We start from the raw sequence: 21,218 nt of genomic DNA, 5'->3' as shown, positions 1-21,218 counted from the left end.
CGCTAGCGTCCCACATACCCTAGAGAGGTTAAATGGGTGTCCTGACTCTCTGTGGTCACTAAATATCCCATGTCCATTATCATAAGAGTAGGAGTGTCCAGGCTAAATTTTCAATCTGGCCCTCATACCATCACGGTCACCTAATCATCCCCAGTTTACAATTGGCTCATTCATCCCCCCTCCTCTCCCCTGTAACTATTTCCCAGGTCGTTGCTGTAAATGATAATGTGTTCTCAGTCAACGTACCTGGTAAAATGAAAAAAGATTGTGTGTTGTTGACTAGCTCCTCTGAACAACAGTGTCCGGACAAGAACGCACATGTTCTGTGCCAGGTGAAATCACGCATCATTAGATCATTCTTATTAATGTCACGTCCTCACCTTAGTTCCCTTTTATGTCTCTATTTTAGTTTGGTTAGGGCGTGAGTTGGGGTGGGCATTCTATGTTTTGTGTTCTATGTTTTCTATTTCTATGTGTTTGGCCTGGTATGGTTCCCAATCAGAGGCAGCTGGCTATCGTTGTCTCTGATTGAGAACCATACTTAGGCAGCCTGTTCTCCCACTATGGGTTGTGGGTAGTTATTTTCTGTTTAGTGTGTTTTGCACCTGACGGAGCTGTTTCTGTTGTTCTTTTGTTGCTTGTTTGATGGTGTTCAGTTTTACCATTAAAATGATGAACACTTACCATGCTGCACCCTGGTCCTCACCTTCTTCCACCAATGGCCGTTACAATTAATGTATCCAAATATATGTAACTTGGAAACAGCTTAAACAAATGCAAATGCAGCTACTTTGCTGTTATTCCCTCAATGCCGCTGTTTCGTCTCGGGTCTGACAACACCCATGCCTATATCCTCCAAACACAGGCTTCTCGGGTATTATTACTTAAATTGAATGCATGTCAAAGAGGAGCCAGTCTTTGTGTGGAATGAATCTCATTACACCTCATATGAAGGGCATCATTGCCTATTGCGTGTTAATTAGCAGGGAATAATAAATGAATGGCCTCAAATACACATTAAGGAGTGAATAACATCTGAATATCCGAGAGGAGCCATTATTTGTGGGGAATGAATCTGGTTCTGGTCACACCTTGTATGATGTGCCTTATACATGTTAATTAGCAGTGAATAATACCTTAATGAGGAATTATTGTGTTTTCAAGCATCCACAGATGGTGGATTGTGTAGGACTGTGTTTAACTCACTTCTCACCAGACCAATCAATCTGATTGATGTGTGGAATAACCCAAACCACCTCATCTTAACACATTGGAATCTTTGTCAGGATACTGTAACTACTATCAGAATCTAGTCAGTCTAATTAATTCTGTCGATAACCCTCCTATTTAATACAACATATTTAATTGTAATGTTGTTGACGGATAAACATATTATTCCCATTTCCTCCTAATTAAAACTTGGCTAAAGGCTGTTGCCAGCTTTGAAATGTCTTTAGCAGTGATAACTTGTTAATTGCTTTAGATCTGTCATGGATTCACAGAGGAGGGATGGGAGGCATGGCCACAAGTATTTTTCTTCCTACTTCGTATTTGGCACAACAAATCCTTGCCGGCACGAGAGACTGATAGAATGTCTTCATTCTCTTTCATTCTCCTCCTGCCTGTACATCAGTTGACATTGTGCCCCTCCGGAGTCTCCAGCCAGAGCGGTGAAACACATTGTACCTTATCTCGGGCTCTGGGACCCATTACATTCCCCATTTTAATTAATCACAGTTTAATTAACTTCAGTGGCATCTCCCTTATCTGGAGAGGTAACATTCACTAAGGCAAGGTGTTACGGTGTGACAGGCAAATGCTGACAAGTTCTCCTGCTGCGAATGTGACGCACACAGACACAAATGCACTGCCAATCTCCTTCGGTGCTGTTTGTTGGCGGTGGAGACTTGGTACTGACTCTTTCAATTCGATTTCAAGCAAGTGAATGGGCTACAATGGCATGGATAAATGTGGAGATAATGAGGGTGAAAGCCTAAAGATGGGGTAGAAAACTTAGGCTGGTAGAAGAGAATTTGTCCCCAACCAAATCTCCAGAAGAAAACGTTTTCTCTCGCCTGCAATATCCTGCCCTGGAAGCGTTTTTATCTGGATGTTGGGCTGTGCGTGCCATACCATAGAACTTGTAGCGTAGAACTTTCAAGAAGGATACGCCGACAGCTCTGCATGTGTGTGCTAAGTGCATGCTAACAGCTGACGTGAAGAAGAGGACGTGTTACGTCATCCATCTTAAAGTTTAGAGGGTGAGAGTGCGAGAGTGAAGGCACAAATGTGGCACTGCCAGTGAACCCACCATGAAAGTGATTAATCGGTCCCGGCCACCAATTCCTGCGAGGCGGCCATCTTAAGAACTCACAACCAGATCCAGGTACATTTGAAAATGGGTCACATTTTCCCCAAGTCCTCCTTCCCTTCAGTTTATTTCCTAAATTAAATTGCGATTTCTTCCTGGCAATTCCCCCCCCCCCCCATCTACAGAACTGAATGACTTTGGTCCCTCCCAAGGGGTCAGTGAATCAAGGGGAGAGAAAGAAAATGTAATTCGGTGACAAAAAAACAAGGCTCTAGTGTGGAGAAGGAGAAATAGAGGAAGAACGTGAGAGAGGGAAGGGGAAGAGAGTGGGCTTTTTGCATCCAGCGGCAGTAATTAAAAGAGGGGGTGCTTACTCTATGTAGGCCAGCTCATGAGAAATCTATTGACTGGCCACGTTAAATCGTCAATTTGGAACCATTAGGCCGTGCAACATTCACAAACATGGTAGAAATGATGATGGGATTACTGGAAAGGAGGGCCCCATCTCTCTCTCTCTCCCTGTCACTCTCCCCCTCTCTCAATCCCCCCTCTCTCTTTCAATCTCTCTCGCTCTCTCTTCCCTTGCTCTCTCTGGGGTCTAACTTGGCTTCAGAGACCAAACATCACTGCTGATGTTGTGAATTAGGCCCGTGTAATGAGTCACGCTGTATTAGCTCCTTTGCCGACACATTGCAAAAATGACATCTGGTTCCCTCAATTCTGACATCACGGACGACACAACACAAGACCTGGGAGGGTGGGAGGGTGAACTCACTGCACTGGTCAGTATTTTATGTGGAGTTTCCAAGGCCTGTTGCATAGCTGTTTCACACCTCTAAAATGTGTGTGTGGTTGGTGTCACCTGATGCTCATCCAGAGTCTGATGCTGTGTCCCAAATGGGAGCCTATTCCCTATTTAGTGAAACACTTTTTGTTTTACAAATAGAGAATAGGGTGCCATTTTGGATGTGGCCTAAGACAAGGAACCCAACAGCATGATAAGTCAGGCAGGCAGTTGAGGACAGATGGCTAACAGTAGCGGCTTGTCTTAGATAATAATGTAAATGTGCTTGTTTATGATATGTTGTGCCAGTGACAGCTGTAGTGTTTGTTGATTTAGCATCACAGACCGAGAGATATTGAAAATGGTTCCCTGTATTGCACCAGTCGGCGCAGAAAGGAGCCCCATGAATTATTCACTGCATTTGGTTTGCTTTCAGTCTCTCTTGGTCAGCATTTCTAATGGCACCCTATTCCCTATACGGTGTACTGCTTTTGAACAGACACATTTGGTCCCAGGTCAAAAGTAGTGCACTAAATAGGGAATAGGGTGCCACAAATGAGACTGAAAGCAAACCAAATGCAGGTTGTCAACCTGACATTATTGCCTTCTTGCTGGTCTCATTAGTCGATAGAGAAGAAATAAAAACAAAAATATTATTTTTCTTCCAACATCACAGTATAACACAGAGGATCACCACTGATTTGAAACCTGAGACTCCACCTTGTCAATAACAAATATAGTCCCCAGAATACAGATGGTAAAATTAGAGTGGAAACTCCCCATTATGACTTGATTTTAGAGCACTGATAATGTATAAATATTAACAGGTACTCCACCATTGCATCACCTTCATGACATGACTCTCACTGTATCCGTTCAAGCTGTGGGGGATGTTTCACATTTCGGATCTTCAAGCAACGTCTTGATCTTCAGATTTGAAAATATTTGAAAAATGTATTGTGCAGATTTTGGTCACGGTGAAGGTTGTTGTAGCCTGTACTTTATTTACACTTTGACTTTTTAAACTATTCTTAAAGTTACTTAAAAGTATATACAGTGAGCTCCAAAGTATTGGGACAGTGATTATAATAAAACAATGTGGCTCTCTACTCCAGCTCTTGGATTTGAAATTATACAATGACTATGAAGTTAAAGTGCAGATTCACAGCATTAATTTGAGGGTATTTTCATTGATATCGGGTGAACTGTTTAGAAATTACATCACTTTATGTGCATAGTTCTCCTGAGAGAGCACATCACCAACAAACTAGAATGGTCCAAACACACCAAGCTGGTCGTGACGAGGGCATGACAAAGCCTATTCCCCCTCAGGGAACTAATAAAGATTTGGCATGGGTCCTGAGATCCTGGTACGGCAATTGCTCGGCCTCCGACCGCAAGGCACTACAGAGGGTAGTGCGTACGGCCCAGTATATCACTGGGGCTAAGCTGCCTGCCATCCAGGACCTCTACATTGTCAAAGACCCCGGCCACCCCAGTCATAGACTGCACTCTCTACTACCGTATGGTAAGCGGTACCGGAGTGCCAAGTCTAGGACAAAAAGGCTTCTCAACAGTTTTTACCCCCAAGCCATAAGACTCCAGAACAGGTAATCAAATGAAAACCCAGACTATTTGCATTGTGTGCCCCCCCAACCCCTCTTTTACGCTGCTTCTACTCTCTGTTTATCATATATGCATAGTCTCTTTAATTGTACATTAATGTACATACTACGTCAATTGGCCCGACCAACCAGTGCTCCCGCACATTGGCTAACTGGGCTATCTGCATTGTCCCGCCACACACCAACCCTTCTTTTACGCTACTGCTACTCTCTGTCCATCATACAGTATATACATAGTCATTTTAACCGTATCTAGATGTACATACTACCTCAATCAGCCTGACTAACCGGTGTCTGTATGTAGCCTCGCTACTGTATATAGCCTCGCTACTGTTACTTTTCACTGTCTTTTTATTGTTGTTTTTATTTATTTTCTTACCTATTGTTCACCTGATACATTTTTTTAGGGCCTGTAAGTAAGCATTTCACTGTAAGGCGCACGTGACAAATAAACTTTTGAAGAAATAAAAACTTTGTCCTTCCATTTTAGGACTATGTATTGACTTGATGTATGTGTATTAAAGTAGTCAAATGTTTAGTATTTGGTCCCATATTTCTAGCATATTTCTAGCACATCAAGCTTGAGACTACAACATTTTTGGATGCATTTGCTGTTAGTTTTGGTTGTGTTTAATATTATTTTGTGCCCAATAGAAATGAATGATAAATCATGTATTGTGTCGTTTTGAGTCACTTTTATTGTAAATAAGAATAGAATATGTTTCTAATTACTTCTATATTAATGTTGATGCTACCATAATTATGGATAGTTGTCACGGGATTCTTCTGTTGAAGGAGAGGCGGACCAAAATGCAGCGTGGTTATTTTTGTACATCTTTAATAAAGATGAAAATAGAACAATCTACAAAACAAGAAATGTGAATAAAAACGAAACAGTCCTATCTGGTGCAACAAACACAAAGACAGGAACAATCACCCACAAAACCCAACACAAAACAGGCTACCTAAATATGGCTCCCAATCAGAGACAATGACTAACACCTGCCTCTGAGAACCATATCAGGCCCAAACACAGAAACAGACAAACAAGACATCCAACATAGAATGCCCACTCAGATCACATGAATCATGAATAATGATGAGTGAGAAAGTTACAGATGCACAAATATCATAGAACCAAGGCATGCTAACCTCTCACCATTTTTTGGGGGTATGATATTTGTGCGTCTGTAAATGCTCAATGCTTAAAATTGCACTATGCCACTGGGCTTCCACAATTTTAAAGTAGTTAACTGGGTGGGGATTCCTATGAGTTGGGAGCAATGAGCCAATGAAGAAGTGCAAGGTAGCCTAAATGGCGCTGCCCATGCTGTCACAAACGCTGTAATGGCACAGATAGAAAGATGAGTCCTCAATCTATATTTATGGCCTGTTGTATTCACCCTCTCAATGGTTATAATGGTCCCATGTGATCTCGCCTTCTCCCGGCTGCCTTTCATCTTTGAGGACGTTTCCATTGTTACAGCGGTCACTTGACTATCTTGTCAATATAATGGACAATCTTTGGCTCTATCAGTCTCATTGTAACTGTGCTGAAAAAAGATGGCTGACAAAAGTGAAAGCAATTGCCAAGGCTCTAATCAGTCCTCCCCCAGCTGTGAGGGATGAGTAATGAGCAAATAGGCCAAGTCATGCCCTAATGAAGTCAGCTAGCTCTCTCAAACTCCATCTCCATCACACACTCTTTCTCTAACTCTCCTGCTGCTGCCACCGTGCCATATAAGGCATTTGTCTGCATGTAGCGAGCTATACCTCTCTCCTAATTTACCCCTGGGAGGGAAGAAAAACGGATGACGCTAATGAAGTGAAAGCAGCGAAGGCAGTAGTGGTGATAGAAGGCCGCGGTGGTGATGTCCAATGTCTAAGTATTGCACTGAAGTGGTGGTGATGACGATAGGCCTTATTTTGTATCTGTTTCATGTAATATTTTACATATGAAGTGTATGGAAGTGCATATTGAGCATGTTCAGGAGTGACAGAGAGATCATTGACAGATACTGCTCTCTCTCGCGCCTTCTCTCCCTTACTCTCTTTCTGCCAAGCACTCAGGATGTGCCAGCTTTATGTTGCCTTTGATTTAGGCGTGCCCCAGATCTGCTCTCTAATGAGCTGAGTGTTTAATCAATAATTCCCTGGAGTTTGAATACAAATCTAGGGTGATCAGAGCTGGTTTCACACAAGAATGTAAGTGTCATTAACAAGCTGGGATTCGGCAAAACTCTCCCCAACTAGCTACCCTCTTTCCTTCTGTCTTTCTTTCTTTCTGCCTTTCTTTCATTCTTTCTTTCTTTTTGTCTTTCTCTTGCATGAAAGGAGGCAGACTCTCTGGTTTCTGCTTCCTCTTTTGCCTCCGAGTAATCGCTCACCTGTGAGAAGTGTCAGATCACACAAAGCAGTAGCAGGGGTGAGGATGATGATGTATAGCCTCTATGCAACGCAGTCTAAGCAAATTCTTACCACTGAATGTGTATTTGATATGTTTTACAGCCTGAATTCATAATGCATTAAATCTTTTTTTTTTATCTTACCCATCTACACAAAATACTCCATAATGACAAAGTGAAAACACCTGGATTGTACAATATTTGCACATTTTTCTTTTAAAAATTCTTAGAAGCTCTGTCAAGTTGGTTCTTGATCTTGCCATAGATGTTCAAGTCAATTAAAGTCAACACTGTAAGTAGGCCACTCAGGAACATTTAATGTCGTCTCGGTAAGCAACTCTAGTGTATATTTGGCCTTGTGTTTTAGGTTATTGTCCTGCTGAAAGGTGAATTTGTCTCCCAGTGTCTGTTGGAAAGCAAACAACCAGGTTATCCTCTAGGATTTTGCCTGTGCTTGGCTCTATTCCATTTATTTTTATCCTAAAAAACTTGCAGATGACAAGCATACCCATAAAATGATGCAGCACCACCATTTTTGAAAATATGAAGAGTGGTACTCAGTGATGTGCTGTGTTGGATTTGACCCAAACATAATGCTTTATAGACAAGGACATAAAATATGTTTTTTGCCACATTTGTTTTCAGTTTTACTTCCATGCCTTATTTGTAATCAGTTCCTTCTTTTCACTCTTATCAAAGTTAGTATGGTGGAGTTACTACAATCTTGTTGATCCATTCTCACTTTTCTCCTATCACAGCCATTTAACTCTGTAACTGTTCAGAAGTCAACATGTACCTCAAATTGAAATCTTTGAACGATATCCCTTCTCTCCTGCAACTGAGTTAGGAAGGACGCCTGTATATTTGCAGTGACTGGGTGTATTGATACACCATCCAAATTGTAATGAATAACTTCAACATCCTCAAAGGGATATTCAATGTCTGCTTATTTTTATTTTTTTACCCATCTACCAATATGTGCACTTCTTTGTGAGGCATTGGAAAACCTCCCTGGTCTTTGTGGTTGAATCTGTGTTAGAAATTCACTACTCGACTGAGGGACCTTACAGATAATTGTATGTGTGGGGCACAGAGATTATGTTGTCGTTCAAAAATCATGTTAAACACGATATTGCATGCAACTTATTACGTGACTTGTTATGCACATCTTTACTCCTGAACTTATCTCAACTTCCCATAACAAAAGGGGTTGAATATACAACAAAATGTGGAAAAAGTCAAGCGGTGTCAATACTTTCTGAAGGCACTGCACGTTTTCATCCCGGACTGAAACATCAGAAGTGTTACCCTGAGTTGGTATACAATGTCATAGCAATGCCTGTTAAAGGGATAGTTCATCGAAATTGCAAAACAACATATTGATTGCCTTTTACACTTGCATTGGTTTTGGGCCAAACATGCTGAAGATTTAGCATTTAGAGACAGTGGCAAAACCTACGCATGGATTGCTGTTTTACCATGTCTATAAACTGCTTACAGAGTAAAGAAACCAATATGTAATTTTGTTGTTTGGATGAACTGCTATTGTAAGTCTTTAACTGCTCTACAACAGTACAAATGTAACAGAAATTAATGCAAATAAATGGTTTATGATACTCCACAGTTCCCCCTGATGACCCTGTGATTGTTGGGGCACCTGTGGTGAGCCTAAGGGCCGGCGACCCCCTCAACCTGACGTGCCACGCCGACAATGCCAAGCCTGCCGCCTCCATCATCTGGATTCGCAACGGGCAGGTCCTGAATGGCGCCATGTTCTCTAAGGTAAGGATGTTGGCGTAACGTCCACTAGGGATGGGGCAGGACATGTCCCCTCCACATTCTAAAATTGCAGTTTTATAATTTCACTGTAGCTATGGATCTAGACTGGGTATGGTTTGGGCTAGTTTTGATTGATCTCTGTGCTGACCTGACTCTTTCAACAGGACATCGCTATTTCGTACATATTGAAACTAATTCAACACCTTAACCATTACACCAAGAGATTCAAACAGACTTATCAAGGTTGCTACAATGTCCCCTTCCTACGGAAAGAGTGCCCATCACTTTTCTATCTGCAGTCACTCATACCCCGACTTTGATGGTATCACAGTAACATCATCCCACTTCTGACACCAATGTATAGAATTCAGGGGTTTGCACTGACCAGAACTCCAGTGAATGTCAACCCGACACCATAGCTGTTACGCCAAGAGATCCAAACCTCTTCGCCACATGCATGTACTGTAGGTACTGTATTTATTAACGGACAAATTCAATACTTACTAATAAAACTGTTATTATAACTCTATACAAGACAGGAATCTAGATATGTCGCACTAAAAAGTTTAAAAGGTGCATGCACTGAAATTTAGTTTACATAAATAAATTGATTGTGCACCTGAAATGTGTCTTTTGGACCTTGATAAGAGGTGTGCTCGCTCTTCCCTCACTTGGAGGAATCCTTCCCACTCTTCCTATCTTCCTCTCTTCTCCTGTCTTTACTCATCCTTTCCTCGAAGTGTCCTGAAAAAGGCCTCGCTCTGTCAGTTTAATGGCAGCTGAGATTTTTATCTGATTCACGGGGCAAGATGGAGCACTCACGTTTTGCTTTTAACATGACAAAAAAAGAGAAAGCATTCCAACACTCTACATTATGGATGTGTTCATGGGCAATTTGTTCACTTTCTCAGCCCTGAGTAGGAAACGGAGAAAGTGAGAGGCGCGATTAATCTTGCAGTGTGATCTTGCTCGTTCTGGGGTGAGTCTAACCCACACAAACTGACTGGAGGGCGCTCCCTTCACTCATTGTAAGACCATGATTTAGACACAGGCAAGCCACTTAGACATATGTATTTCTATATCAGCACTCTCTTTCCTGATAAATTAAATGTCTCAGAGCTTGAGAAATGTTTTTGGCGTTTTGAAAAAAAGAGAGGACTATTTTGGGAAAATAATTATGTTGGGATCTTGATGGTTAATAACTGACACGGATAGTGTATAGCTACTTTTTTAGTACTTAGTATCGGCATCTGTATAGAACATTTGAAATGTGTCACATTTGATCATGTTTGCATCATATTGATTACACGTCACACTGTTAGGATGTCAAGTCTTTTTGATTCATCTGAATCTGTTAACAGCTCCATTTTAGACTCATCAGGATAAATAATTTTGGAGACAGAGAACTAATATGTTTCATCTTCATCCAAGGATGAAGCTGGGTTTTTGGAAAAACATACTTTGAGTCAGATCATGACTTGGCTTGGCATATCAAGGCATGCAAATTGAGGCAAACGATAGAGAGACGACTGATTCCATCTGTCCAGTATGACATCAGAATTCTTTAAAAAATGTACCACTAAACTCTATAATATGTCATTACAAATATGTTACTACCACATTATTACTATGTAATTCAGGGTAAGCCATACTTGAGATTCATGAGGTCATACAGTTTGTATATATTGCATGATGTACTGTAAATCGATTGCCACCCACCTACTGTATAACTTGCAATGCCAGTGACATGTGTTTGCCTTATTTACTTTAGTTGCTCTCATCACTCTGGATAAAGATGCTAAATGAACACAATGTAAATGTAATTTAAATAAGACATCTTGTAATGATACTAGCGATCTCTGTTCTTGCATTGTTTCCTCAGACACTCTTGCGGGATGAGCGAAGGGAGAGTACAGTCAGCTCACTCTACCTCTCTGCCTCCAACATCGAGACAGGCCAACAAATCACCTGTCGGGCCTCAAACAAGGCCTTGCCCAATGGGAAAGATGCCATTGTCACCATCGATATCCAACGTGAGTGCAGCGCCCCATATCTCACACAAAACTCATCCATTGGTCTATCTATTTGAACAATCAAACACTGTCTTTATCCTAATTCTACTGCAGAATTCTACCCCTAACATTGCACATGCTAACCCAACATCTCCAATATTTATTAACATTGTCTTTTGGAGGGTCCAAGGCTGGGTTTTGACAAACACTGTCGAAATGTGAATTCTATTAATTGCAGCACTTCCCATTCAAATAATAATTAACATATTTGTCTGGGAGCACAATGAAAGAGATAATGTGTTTGATGTCATGGTCTCAGCCAGTGCTATTTGATTCTTCCTGTGTGTGTGGCCATTGTGTGCACTTCTCTTTCTTTCTTTCTTGTGCTCAACCTGCCACTAATCATTTATACGAAAATACTACCAAAAGAGATTCCTTCCGAATAGTGAAAAATAGGCCCCCTCTGTACAAAATGCCATTCTCAGAAGGTATTATTTGATTACTAAAACCATTTGCCGTAAGTTAGGAATTTTGAACAAAGTCCTTTTGCATCCCTCACAGCTCCTTCAAAGCTATTAAGTTTGACTAATAAAACTGAAATACTATTCAAGGATCCATTACGTTTGACAGCTCCATTCTTCCTCATCGTGCATTCTTTTTATTTTTGTGTCTCATCCAAAAGGAATCCTCTCCCCAAGCCTTGGCACGGGGAGAGACAGAAACAAGAGCGCTAACTGACTAGCTGTTGTTGTGTATACTGCCAGAGAGGGGCCTCATCATTTTGTCATGAAAAACAATGGCGCATTTTTCCCTCGCGGCAAGTCAACTGCTGTATAAAAACAAATGTTTGATTCAGCTCTAGCTCTTTCTGTTTGGGTAAACTTGAGTTTGCCTGAAATAAAATATATACCTAGCAGGCAGCAGCAGCAGCACTGGAGCAATAGTGATGCCGTTTGTGCTCAAATCAATTTGGGTAATAAGGTGAATCTGATACCGATTGTAAGCGTAGCTCGTTTGATAGGAATGAACTGCAACAATGCAGGGTTGAGGACAGGACTCTCCCCAATACACCAATAGTGGTGAAAGAACAAAGCCCCCCAAGAGTAACACACTCTATTGGCATGGCAAAGCTGTAGGAATCAATTCTCCTCAGGATGGAAATGTGAGAGATGACTACCCCCCCCGCCATAACAGAACGGGAAGAGCTTGAGCGATGGGTCTGCCTTTAGCACACAGCATTAGCCTTACTGATTTCCAATTGGGCATTTGCGTGGGCCCACCTAAATGTGTCTCTTGTTTCACTTTGCATGCGCATTCAGCAGCAAAGGGAGGGGTGGGGGGTAAAATAAAACACAAGGAAGCAATTTAGAAAAGTGGAAAGCCAGACATAAGCCACTAGCCACAGGCTCCCCTGTTACTGAGGGTGGGGAATGGAAACAGGTGTTCGATGAATAAGTGATGACAGCGCGTGGCGAGGAGAAGAGGCCACGAGGCTCGTAGGGGTCCTCGGGGGGGCGCTGACTGCCACAAGTAGAGCCCTACTGTCACAGTAGCCAGTTAATATTGATGAGAGGCAGCTGGTTTGGGTGACGGTGGCGGGTGGTGTGGAAAGAAGCACACACACAAACACATGCCCCATAATGCATTGGGCAGAGGGCAGACAAACACGGGGGAGGAGGGTTAGCTTGGGACACGGGGCCCATCTTGTTGGCCACTCCAATCACGTCAGACATTCTCTTACTGCTCGCAAGGGTGTTTTGATGGAGTATTAGCATATTTCTCCTAGCTCTCTGTCTATGTGAATGTGTTCCTGACCACCTGAATATCTGTGGTGGTCAAACTATGCAGTAGAAATGAACACTGTAGGGTTTTATGTCTCATGGGTTTCATGACCCCATCTTTCTAACAATTCAATATTGATGAGATGGTAGACCATGTAACTAGAATGCAATCATCTCAACACACACTCCCATGATGCTCTTCGGCACAACCCCAATACACATCTCCTCCCAACCTGCTCAAATTGTCCCCATTATGAACCACAATTATGAACAAACTTACAAGCAAGTATCTTGGTGCCTGTCTATCTCTCATAGAGTAACGGTGGTCAACGTGACTCTCAATAACAATGTCTTTAGACTGTGGTGTAGGCATTTGAGTAGCCTGTGTCAAAGTCTCGTCACATCCTTGAGTGGGTACGGCTGATTCAGTGTCCTGAGAACGTGCCTGTGAGTCCCTATGTGACCACTGCTGGGTCAGGGTGTCACCCAGTAACAGTTCTGGACCAGACAGGACTGGCGGTTCTTTCGGTGTGGCTTTACTCAACAATAACGGATCTGTGTGCCTTTTTCAGATGACATTCTATGCAGTCTTAACAGTGTAGGACACAGTCTGAGCAATGTCTGTAGCAGCAACCCACTTTGGTCCGTTGAGGTAGTTCCTGGCTAAGACAGTTTCTCTTGGATTGAAAGGGCTGTCCTTTGCTCTCAGTTCACAATATTTGACTTGACTCTCCTATTGACGGCGTAATGTCTCTTTTGCGTTCGGAGGTTTGAGAAGGTCAAAGCTTGCGTGTAGATCTCTCTTCATGAGTATTTGTATTTATTTGTATTTGTATTTATTATGGCTCCCCAGCTACTCTTCCTGTGGTCCAGCAAAATAAAGTCAGTTTATACCATTTTTAAAACATTACAACACATTCACAGATTTCACAACACACTTTGTGCCCTCAGGCCCCTACTCTACCACTACCACATATCTACAGTACAAACTCCATGTAGGATAGAAGGACGCTGTTCAAGCGTTGGTGCAGTATCCCTTGACCCTGAGACGCTTTCAATGCATGTTTCATGGTCTGTACCAGGGCTTGGAACCAGTTCAGGGAACAGAACTGAAAACCTGAAAAAATTGACATTTTTCAATGAACAGAAACATAACCTGGAACAAAAGTGATCCATACTGTTCCTGAACTGGCCCCTAATGTCATGTAATCTAAGAAAGAAGTTGAGTAGGGAGCCAGTAGATTGCAATTGACTTTAGTGAACTATTAACAGGATATATTTACAAAATAATACATATAGGAGCAGTCAGCGTAGTACATCAGGATGCACAACTGCAATGCGTTTCGACTACTAGAGTCTTCCTCAAGCAGCGTTGAGATAGAGAAGAATGGATTAACTTTTTCAATGCAAGTTAAGAATACTATAGGCCTAGTTATCACATTTCACGTTGGATTTATTAATTTAAAAAATGTAAGATGGGTTTTTAATTCTGGTACAGCCCTACAAACACAAGCTTGTTAGCTAGCTAGTTCAAGCACATTCAAAGTTACTCCATAGAAGCCGCTCCTCCTAGGTATAATTCTGAGGACCTAATTCATGTAATGCATGTCATAAAAAGATGCCCAGCGTTTCAAGCCTCCCCCTCAACCATCTCTCGCTCTTTCCCCACCTACAACATTTCAGTTGCATCTTGCTCCATAGTCTTTGTCTGTGCATCATGCTTGAAAACAACTAGCTTGCCAGCTCTTTCTGCAATGACTGATGAGGTCATTTAATTAGCTAAATGTAAAAAACTTGATTTCACAGGTTAAACCTCTTGAGTGTAGGGGGCAGTATTTTGATGTTTGGATGAAAAACGTACCCAAATTAAACTGCCTATTTCTCAGGCCCAGAATTTAGAATATGCATTTAATTGTCAGATTAGGATAGAAAACACACAGTTTCCAAAACTGTCAAAATATTGTCTGTGAGTATAACAGAACTGATATTGCAGGCGAAAACCTGAGGAAAATCCACCCGGAAGTGGCTTCTATTTTGAAAGCTACATGTTCCATAGCCTGCCTTCGCTCCATTTAAAGGGATATCAACCTGATTGCTTTTCCTATGGCTTCCCCATGGCGTGAACAGTCATTACACATAGTTTTAGGCTTTTATTTTGAAAAATGAGCGGGAAAGATCGCATCCGTCATTGTATGGCTGGGTGCCAGCAGCGTTTTGTATGCGCAACAACGTGGAGCAGCCATTTTTTCTCTCTCTCCTATTGAAGAAGCTACATTCCAGGTTGATATATTATTGATTATATATTGTAAAAACAACCTGAGGATTGATTAGAAAAAACATTTGAAATGTTTCTACGAACATTATGGATACTATTTGGAATTTTCGTCTGCAATGTCGTGACCTCTCGAGCCTGTGGATTTCTGAACATAACGCGCCGACCAAATGGAGGTATTTATGGAACCAAAGGAACATTTATTGTGTAACTGGGAGTGCAAACATCCGAAGATCATCAAAGGTAAGCTATTTAATTTATTGCTTTTCTGACTTTCGTGACCAATCTACTTGGCTGCTAGCTGTTTGTAATATTTTGTCTACTGAGAGAGATGTCCTTACATAAACGCTTGGTATGCTTTCGCCAAAAATATTTATTGAATTCAAGCTAAGCTGTGTTTTGCTATATTGCACTTGTGATTTCATGAAAATGTAATATTGTTAGTAATTTAATTTGAATTTGGCGCTCTGCTATTCAGCGGTGGTTGACGAAAATGATCCCGCTAACGGGATGATGGGTGCATCAAGAAGTTAAAAAAGGAAAAAAGGCCTCCTGAGTGGCGCAAGGGTCTAAGGCACTGCATCGCACTGCTAGCTGCGCAACTACGGATCCTGGTTCAGTACCAGGCTGTGTGGATTTGTTCAGAACTAAACAATTGCAAAATAATTTCCAACTCCTGGTTGTGTGCTATACACCATTCACCGGGAGGGAAGTGGCCATTTCTTGGGCACTAGCTAAGGTTTGTTGAAGCAAGCAAGTAGGTGTGGCGATCCGATGGTTACTGAAAATCTTATGTTGGCTGAAATGCCCTCAATTTTCATTTTGGAACAGATTGTTAGTTAATCATTAATGAAGCAAAGACATGATTTAATTAGTGCCAGAGAAACCAAGATGGAGGACGGAACACAGCAATGTAGACCACCTCAAAATAAAAACGTAATATTCAATATCGGTAAATTAGACAAAATATTAGCACTTCATAATCTGGTGGGTAAAAACCTTAAATCTGGATAACAACACAAAACAAATCATAAAACTCGAGAAATGTAATCAACAAATACTACGAAAACAAACAACCTATCGCAAAACAAAAATGTGACTCTTCTACAGACACAGACAATTTAATATTTTCGCCACCGGGAATAGTAAAGGTCGAAACCGATCTGTTACAATCAATAAATGACAAACTGGGCATACTTGAACTAGGAAGTAAGGATATAAAACAGATAAAGGCAAGCCTCGAGATGAGTGACGAAAAAGCAGCGAAAGACACAAACAAGCTGAAAGGGAGTCAATAATATTGAAACAGAAGTTAATGAACTTAAAAAGGAGAACACCGTTCTGAGAGAAGCCTTACTTGACATACAGACTAGATCCATGAGAGAGAATCTGGTACTTACAGGTATCCAAGAGAAATAAGGAGAAATGTTCCTAAATGTGTCATTAGAGTTCCTCCTTACAGTGCTTCAGATCCCATGTGAAGCTATCGACAAAATCCAACACAAACATATACACCGCTTCAGACAGAGATGGCAAAGGTATGGACGCCCAATAGTTGCCAAATTTGCTTTCTTTAAAGATAAAATAATGGTTAAAAGCCTGGGTAAAAGAATTGCTGGCATGAAAATAGGCATGAATGACCAGTTCCCGAAGGAAGTTCTGTATCCAATTTTCAAGGAAAATAGAATGAAAGGGAAACGCATAGCTCTCGTAGTCGATAAACTGTATATTGATAACCAATTGTTCAGAGACTCAAAGACTACTCCATCGCTATTCTAAAAATTACAAAGTTCTCATAGAGGAGGCAAATAATGAAACACACAATACTATAGCTTTTCTATCTATCTTCAAATATAACTAATTGCAACACTAAAGCACTAAATCAATATGGTGGAGATAAAAACAGCAGACAGAAGGCACAGTATGTGGGTATGTGTGGATGTATTGAGATGGATGGGGCGATGTGTGTTTTTTGGTGTTTGGGAAAGGGTGGCATTAAGTGAGTAAGAAAGGAAATGGTTGCTTATCCCAGAACCAATGTATGTCTGTGAGCAGGGGTTGTGAGAGAGCTTTCAATTTGGTGCAGATGAGGATAATATTCATTTTATGATGAATTATACATCTTGTTTATTTTTTCTCCTATCATGATGGGACTGCATTTTAAAATAAATTATACATCTAATTTATTTACTGTCCTACTGTATCATGGGGAACATTTAAAAAAATATATATATATAATTTATTTATTTATGATCCTATAATTGATGGAACGGTCCACCACCCTATACCCTAGACACCCACCTGAACGACCCAGACGCTAATGAGAAGTCCCTATCTGTTTTATGGGCCTGCTGTAATGGGCCTGTTTTCAGCCAAAATGCGGTCAGAGACCTTCTAGAGCAGCACCGCCCCCTCAAGATTCTGAACCTGCCTGGCAGGGTCGGCCCTGCAAAGCCAGAGCCCCCTGATGGGAGAGGATAATATACGAGGAAATTCTCAAAGCTGCTAATGAGAACCTTGACGACCTTGTACCTAGCCGGTGGGGATTCCGTTGGGGTGCCCCCAAGCAGTGGCAGTGCTGGCAACACTAGCTGCAGTAACCCATGGGGAGATGGTCACACTTGGACATTCAGAGAGGGGGCATCTTATTGTGGCCCTGGTGGCACAAAGTCACAATTATAACTGCACGGAGATGCTGGGGAATATGGTCACAACGGGGGACCATGTGTGGGTGTTTCAGGGGAAGTGGGTATATCTGACCTCCATCACCTAGGACGTGACAATGGTTAATCAAATCTCCCCATTTCTGCCCATTTTTTTGCTCAGTTTTGCAGGCCTTCTCATACTGCTGCAACTGTATATGCATTCGTTAAACAAGACCTTTCTTGAGTTGGGCTCTGGGATGGTGCAACTGTTGAGAATCTGAGTCTATAGTTGTTGTGGGGGAAAGGTCTTGAGTGTCTTTGTGTGTGTGTGTGTGTGTGTGTGTGTGCGTGTGTGTGTGTGTGTGTGTGTGTGTACCACAACTGTTGCGACGGAGTAAAAATGTTAGGGACAATATACAGTGGTTCCTCCTTTAAAAGTTGAGAGCTTACACCACGGGACTTAGAGGTACCCAGAATCACGGCTTCATTGCTCCAGACCACCACAAGAGGGAGTTAGCGCACTCATTATGCATTTGGGTCCCAAGGTTTTTATATGACCAATCATATCGAGTAGTTCCAATGACAAATTTGATGGCTGACAAAACATTACGGTGGAAGCAAATGTAAGTAATTATGATGTCATAACGAGTCAAGCAAAAAGTTAACAATTGATAGGAATATGTTAGTGAATGTAGAGACAAACGATTGTGCATATTTTTGCCATAAAATTAAATGACAAAAATCGGTCATTAAGCAAGTTTTTTTCGCATTCATATCCAATATCATATATACAGAATAAAACACAGTACATCCTGCCAGCACGCCCACCAGCGAGCCACTCAGGCGAAGAACAATGCGTGTAAGAGAGCAAGGAGCGAGATGTGAGTAACAATCCAGGATATTTGCTCTACCATAATAATGCAATGAAACAAGCAGGGAGCAGGTTTCAAACCCTCAACATTCTAGCCCGAAGTCCAACACGCTATCGACTGTGCCCAAATCTATTAACTGGGGTTCGGGGGCAATTGTGGCTAAAAAAAACGTTATCAATTGGAATCTAACATTTATTCGCTTTTCACAATCGTAGCAGGATGGGCTATTAGTTGAGCAATAGAATATTCAACCTTTACTAAAGATTTGTCTAATAGCCGAGCTAGGTGTGAAACCCCCCCTACCAACTTGCAACAAATCATTTGTATCCATCTTTACAAATGGTTAATGTTCTGAAAAAAAATATTACATTATATATATATACACAGTGGCTTGCAAAAGTATTCACCCCCTTGGCATTTTTCCTATTTTGTTGCCTTACATCCTGGAATTCTAGTGTATTTTTTTTGGGGGTTGTATAATTTGATTTACACAACAAGCCTACCACTTTGAAGATACAAATGTTTTTTTATTGTGAAACAAACAGGAAATGAGACAAAAATAAATAAAAACTTGAGCGTGCATAATTATTCACCCCCCCCCAAATTCAATACTTTGTAGAACCACCTTTTGCAGCAATTACAGCTGCAAGTTTCTTGGGGTATGTCTCTACAAGCTTGGCACATGTAGCCACTGGCAGTTCTTCCCATTCTTCAATGCAAAACTGCTCCAGCTCCTTCAAGTTGGATGGGATCCGCTGGTGTACAGCAATCTTTAAGTCATACCACAGATTCTCAATTGGATTGAGGTCTGGGCTTTGAGTAGGCCATTCCAAGACATTAAATGTTTCCCCTTAAATCACTCGAGTGTTGCTTCAGCAGTATGCTTAGGGTCAGTATCCTGCAGACCAATTTGATGCAGTGTAGGGCATATGGTCTGAGCACTGACATGCTGACCCCCCACCCCTTCAACCTCTGCAGCAATGCTGGCAGCACTCATACGTCTATTTCCCAAAGACAACCTCTGGATATGACGCTGAGCACGTGCACTCAACTTCTTTGGTCGACCATGGTGAGGCCTGTTCTGAGTGGAACATATCCAGTTAAACCGTTGTATGGTCTTGGCCACCGTGCTGCAGCTCAGTTTCAGGGTCTTGGCAATCTTCTTATAGCTCAGGCCATCTTTATGCAGGGCAACAATTTTTTTTTTCAGATCCTCAGAGAGTTCTTTGCCATGTTGAACTTCCAGTGACCAGTCAGTATGAGGGAGTATGAGAGTGATGACACCAAATTTAACACACCTGCTCCCCATTCACACCTGAGACCTTGTAACACTAACGAGTCACATGACACCGGGGAGGGAAAATGGCTAATTGGGCCCAGTTCAGACATTTTCACTTAGGGGTGTACTCACTTTTGTTGTTCACTTTTGGGTATACTCAGTTTAGACATTAATGGCTGTGTGTTGAATTATTTTGAGGGGACAGCAAATTTACACTGTTATACAAGCTGTACACTCACTACTTTACATTGTAGCAAAGTGTCTTTTCTTCAGTGTTGTCACATGAAAAGATATACTCAAATATTTACAAAAATATTGAGGGGTGTACTCACTTTTGTGATATACTGGTAACTATCTATATAACTATATATAACTATATGTAACTATATATATATATATATATATATCGTCGTGGCTCCTGAGTGGCACAGCGGTCTAGGGCACTGCTTTACTGCTTTACACTGCTTTACTACAGTCCCTGGTTCGAAATTCAGGCTCTATCACATCCAACCGTGATTGGGAATGCCATAGGTTGCCACACAAGTGGCCCAGCGTCATCCGGGTTTGTCTGGGGTAGGCCGTCATTGTAAATAAGAATTAGTTTTTATTTGACTTGCCTAGTTAAATAACGGTTCAATTTTTTTAAACTGGTGGCAACCGCAACGCAATTAATAGGAGGTGAACAGTGGCTGGTGCTGAAAATATAGCTAGCTTTTTATGCAAGTGTTGCACACCAACAGATGGAGAAAACCTACACCAGCCGAACAATTAATTTCAACAATAATCTTCATTTTAATTTGACTTTACAAACAACAAGAGGGCTTAATTGGAGTCTATTTCTTCTGAAGCTAGACCTATTTAAAATAACTTAACTGGCTGAGGTAGGCTATGAAGCTTAACAGCCAAACAGAAGTAGGATTGTTTTGATTGGGATTACCAACAATTGCAACTTGTCAAAAATGTAGCATCCTACATAAAATAATAATTTAAAGAAAACAAATGTGGTTACAATAAAGAATGTAGATGATGCTAATGTTTACTATTAGCAGGACAATAGACTTTTTTATAGCCCGGCTACTGTTGTGAAAATCCCTCACCTTGCAATGTATTCGATGCTTAACTACTATAAGGTGTTACATTTCTAACTCAAAACAGCATTTCTTCATCAACATCTTTATGCTTTCGTTAATCTTCTTGAGCTTATTCCTTTTTTTATGTAGCAATTTTGAACAAATTGCTCAAGGGCCACGGTTGACTCGTCTGTGAAGATGACGTTCTTGAATGTCTCGCCAGCTTTTAGGTTTCTCCAGAAGTAAATCATTTTAAATAACAAACTGGCTTTATTTAAAGATTAGTGAGAATGTCTCACCCCATGTTCAAGAATTGCCTTTTTCTTGCTCACTCTAGGTTAAATGAAAACGAAATCTCCAAAATCTTGTTTTCTTTTTAAGCA

The 21,218-nt window shown here is 41.3% G+C and overlaps 1 protein-coding gene across 1 annotated transcript in view; it reads left to right on the top strand.

The window, feature by feature from the left end:
* The window catches only part of LOC115105304 (kin of IRRE-like protein 3), a 291,162-nt gene that overhangs the window by 179,257 nt on the left and 90,687 nt on the right, over window positions 1–21,218 (top strand). Inside the window, exons 5-6 of the mRNA XM_065006811.1 lie at window positions 8,750–8,907; window positions 10,787–10,937. Coding sequence (XP_064862883.1) covers window positions 8,750–8,907; window positions 10,787–10,937 — 309 coding nt within the window. The remainder of the gene's footprint in view (window positions 1–8,749; window positions 8,908–10,786; window positions 10,938–21,218) is intronic.

Source organism: Oncorhynchus nerka, linkage group LG22 (genome assembly GCF_034236695.1).
Source record: "Oncorhynchus nerka isolate Pitt River linkage group LG22, Oner_Uvic_2.0, whole genome shotgun sequence".
Classification (NCBI taxonomy): Eukaryota; Metazoa; Chordata; class Actinopteri; order Salmoniformes; family Salmonidae; genus Oncorhynchus; species Oncorhynchus nerka.
This window is presented reverse-complemented; position numbering and strand designations above follow the sequence as displayed.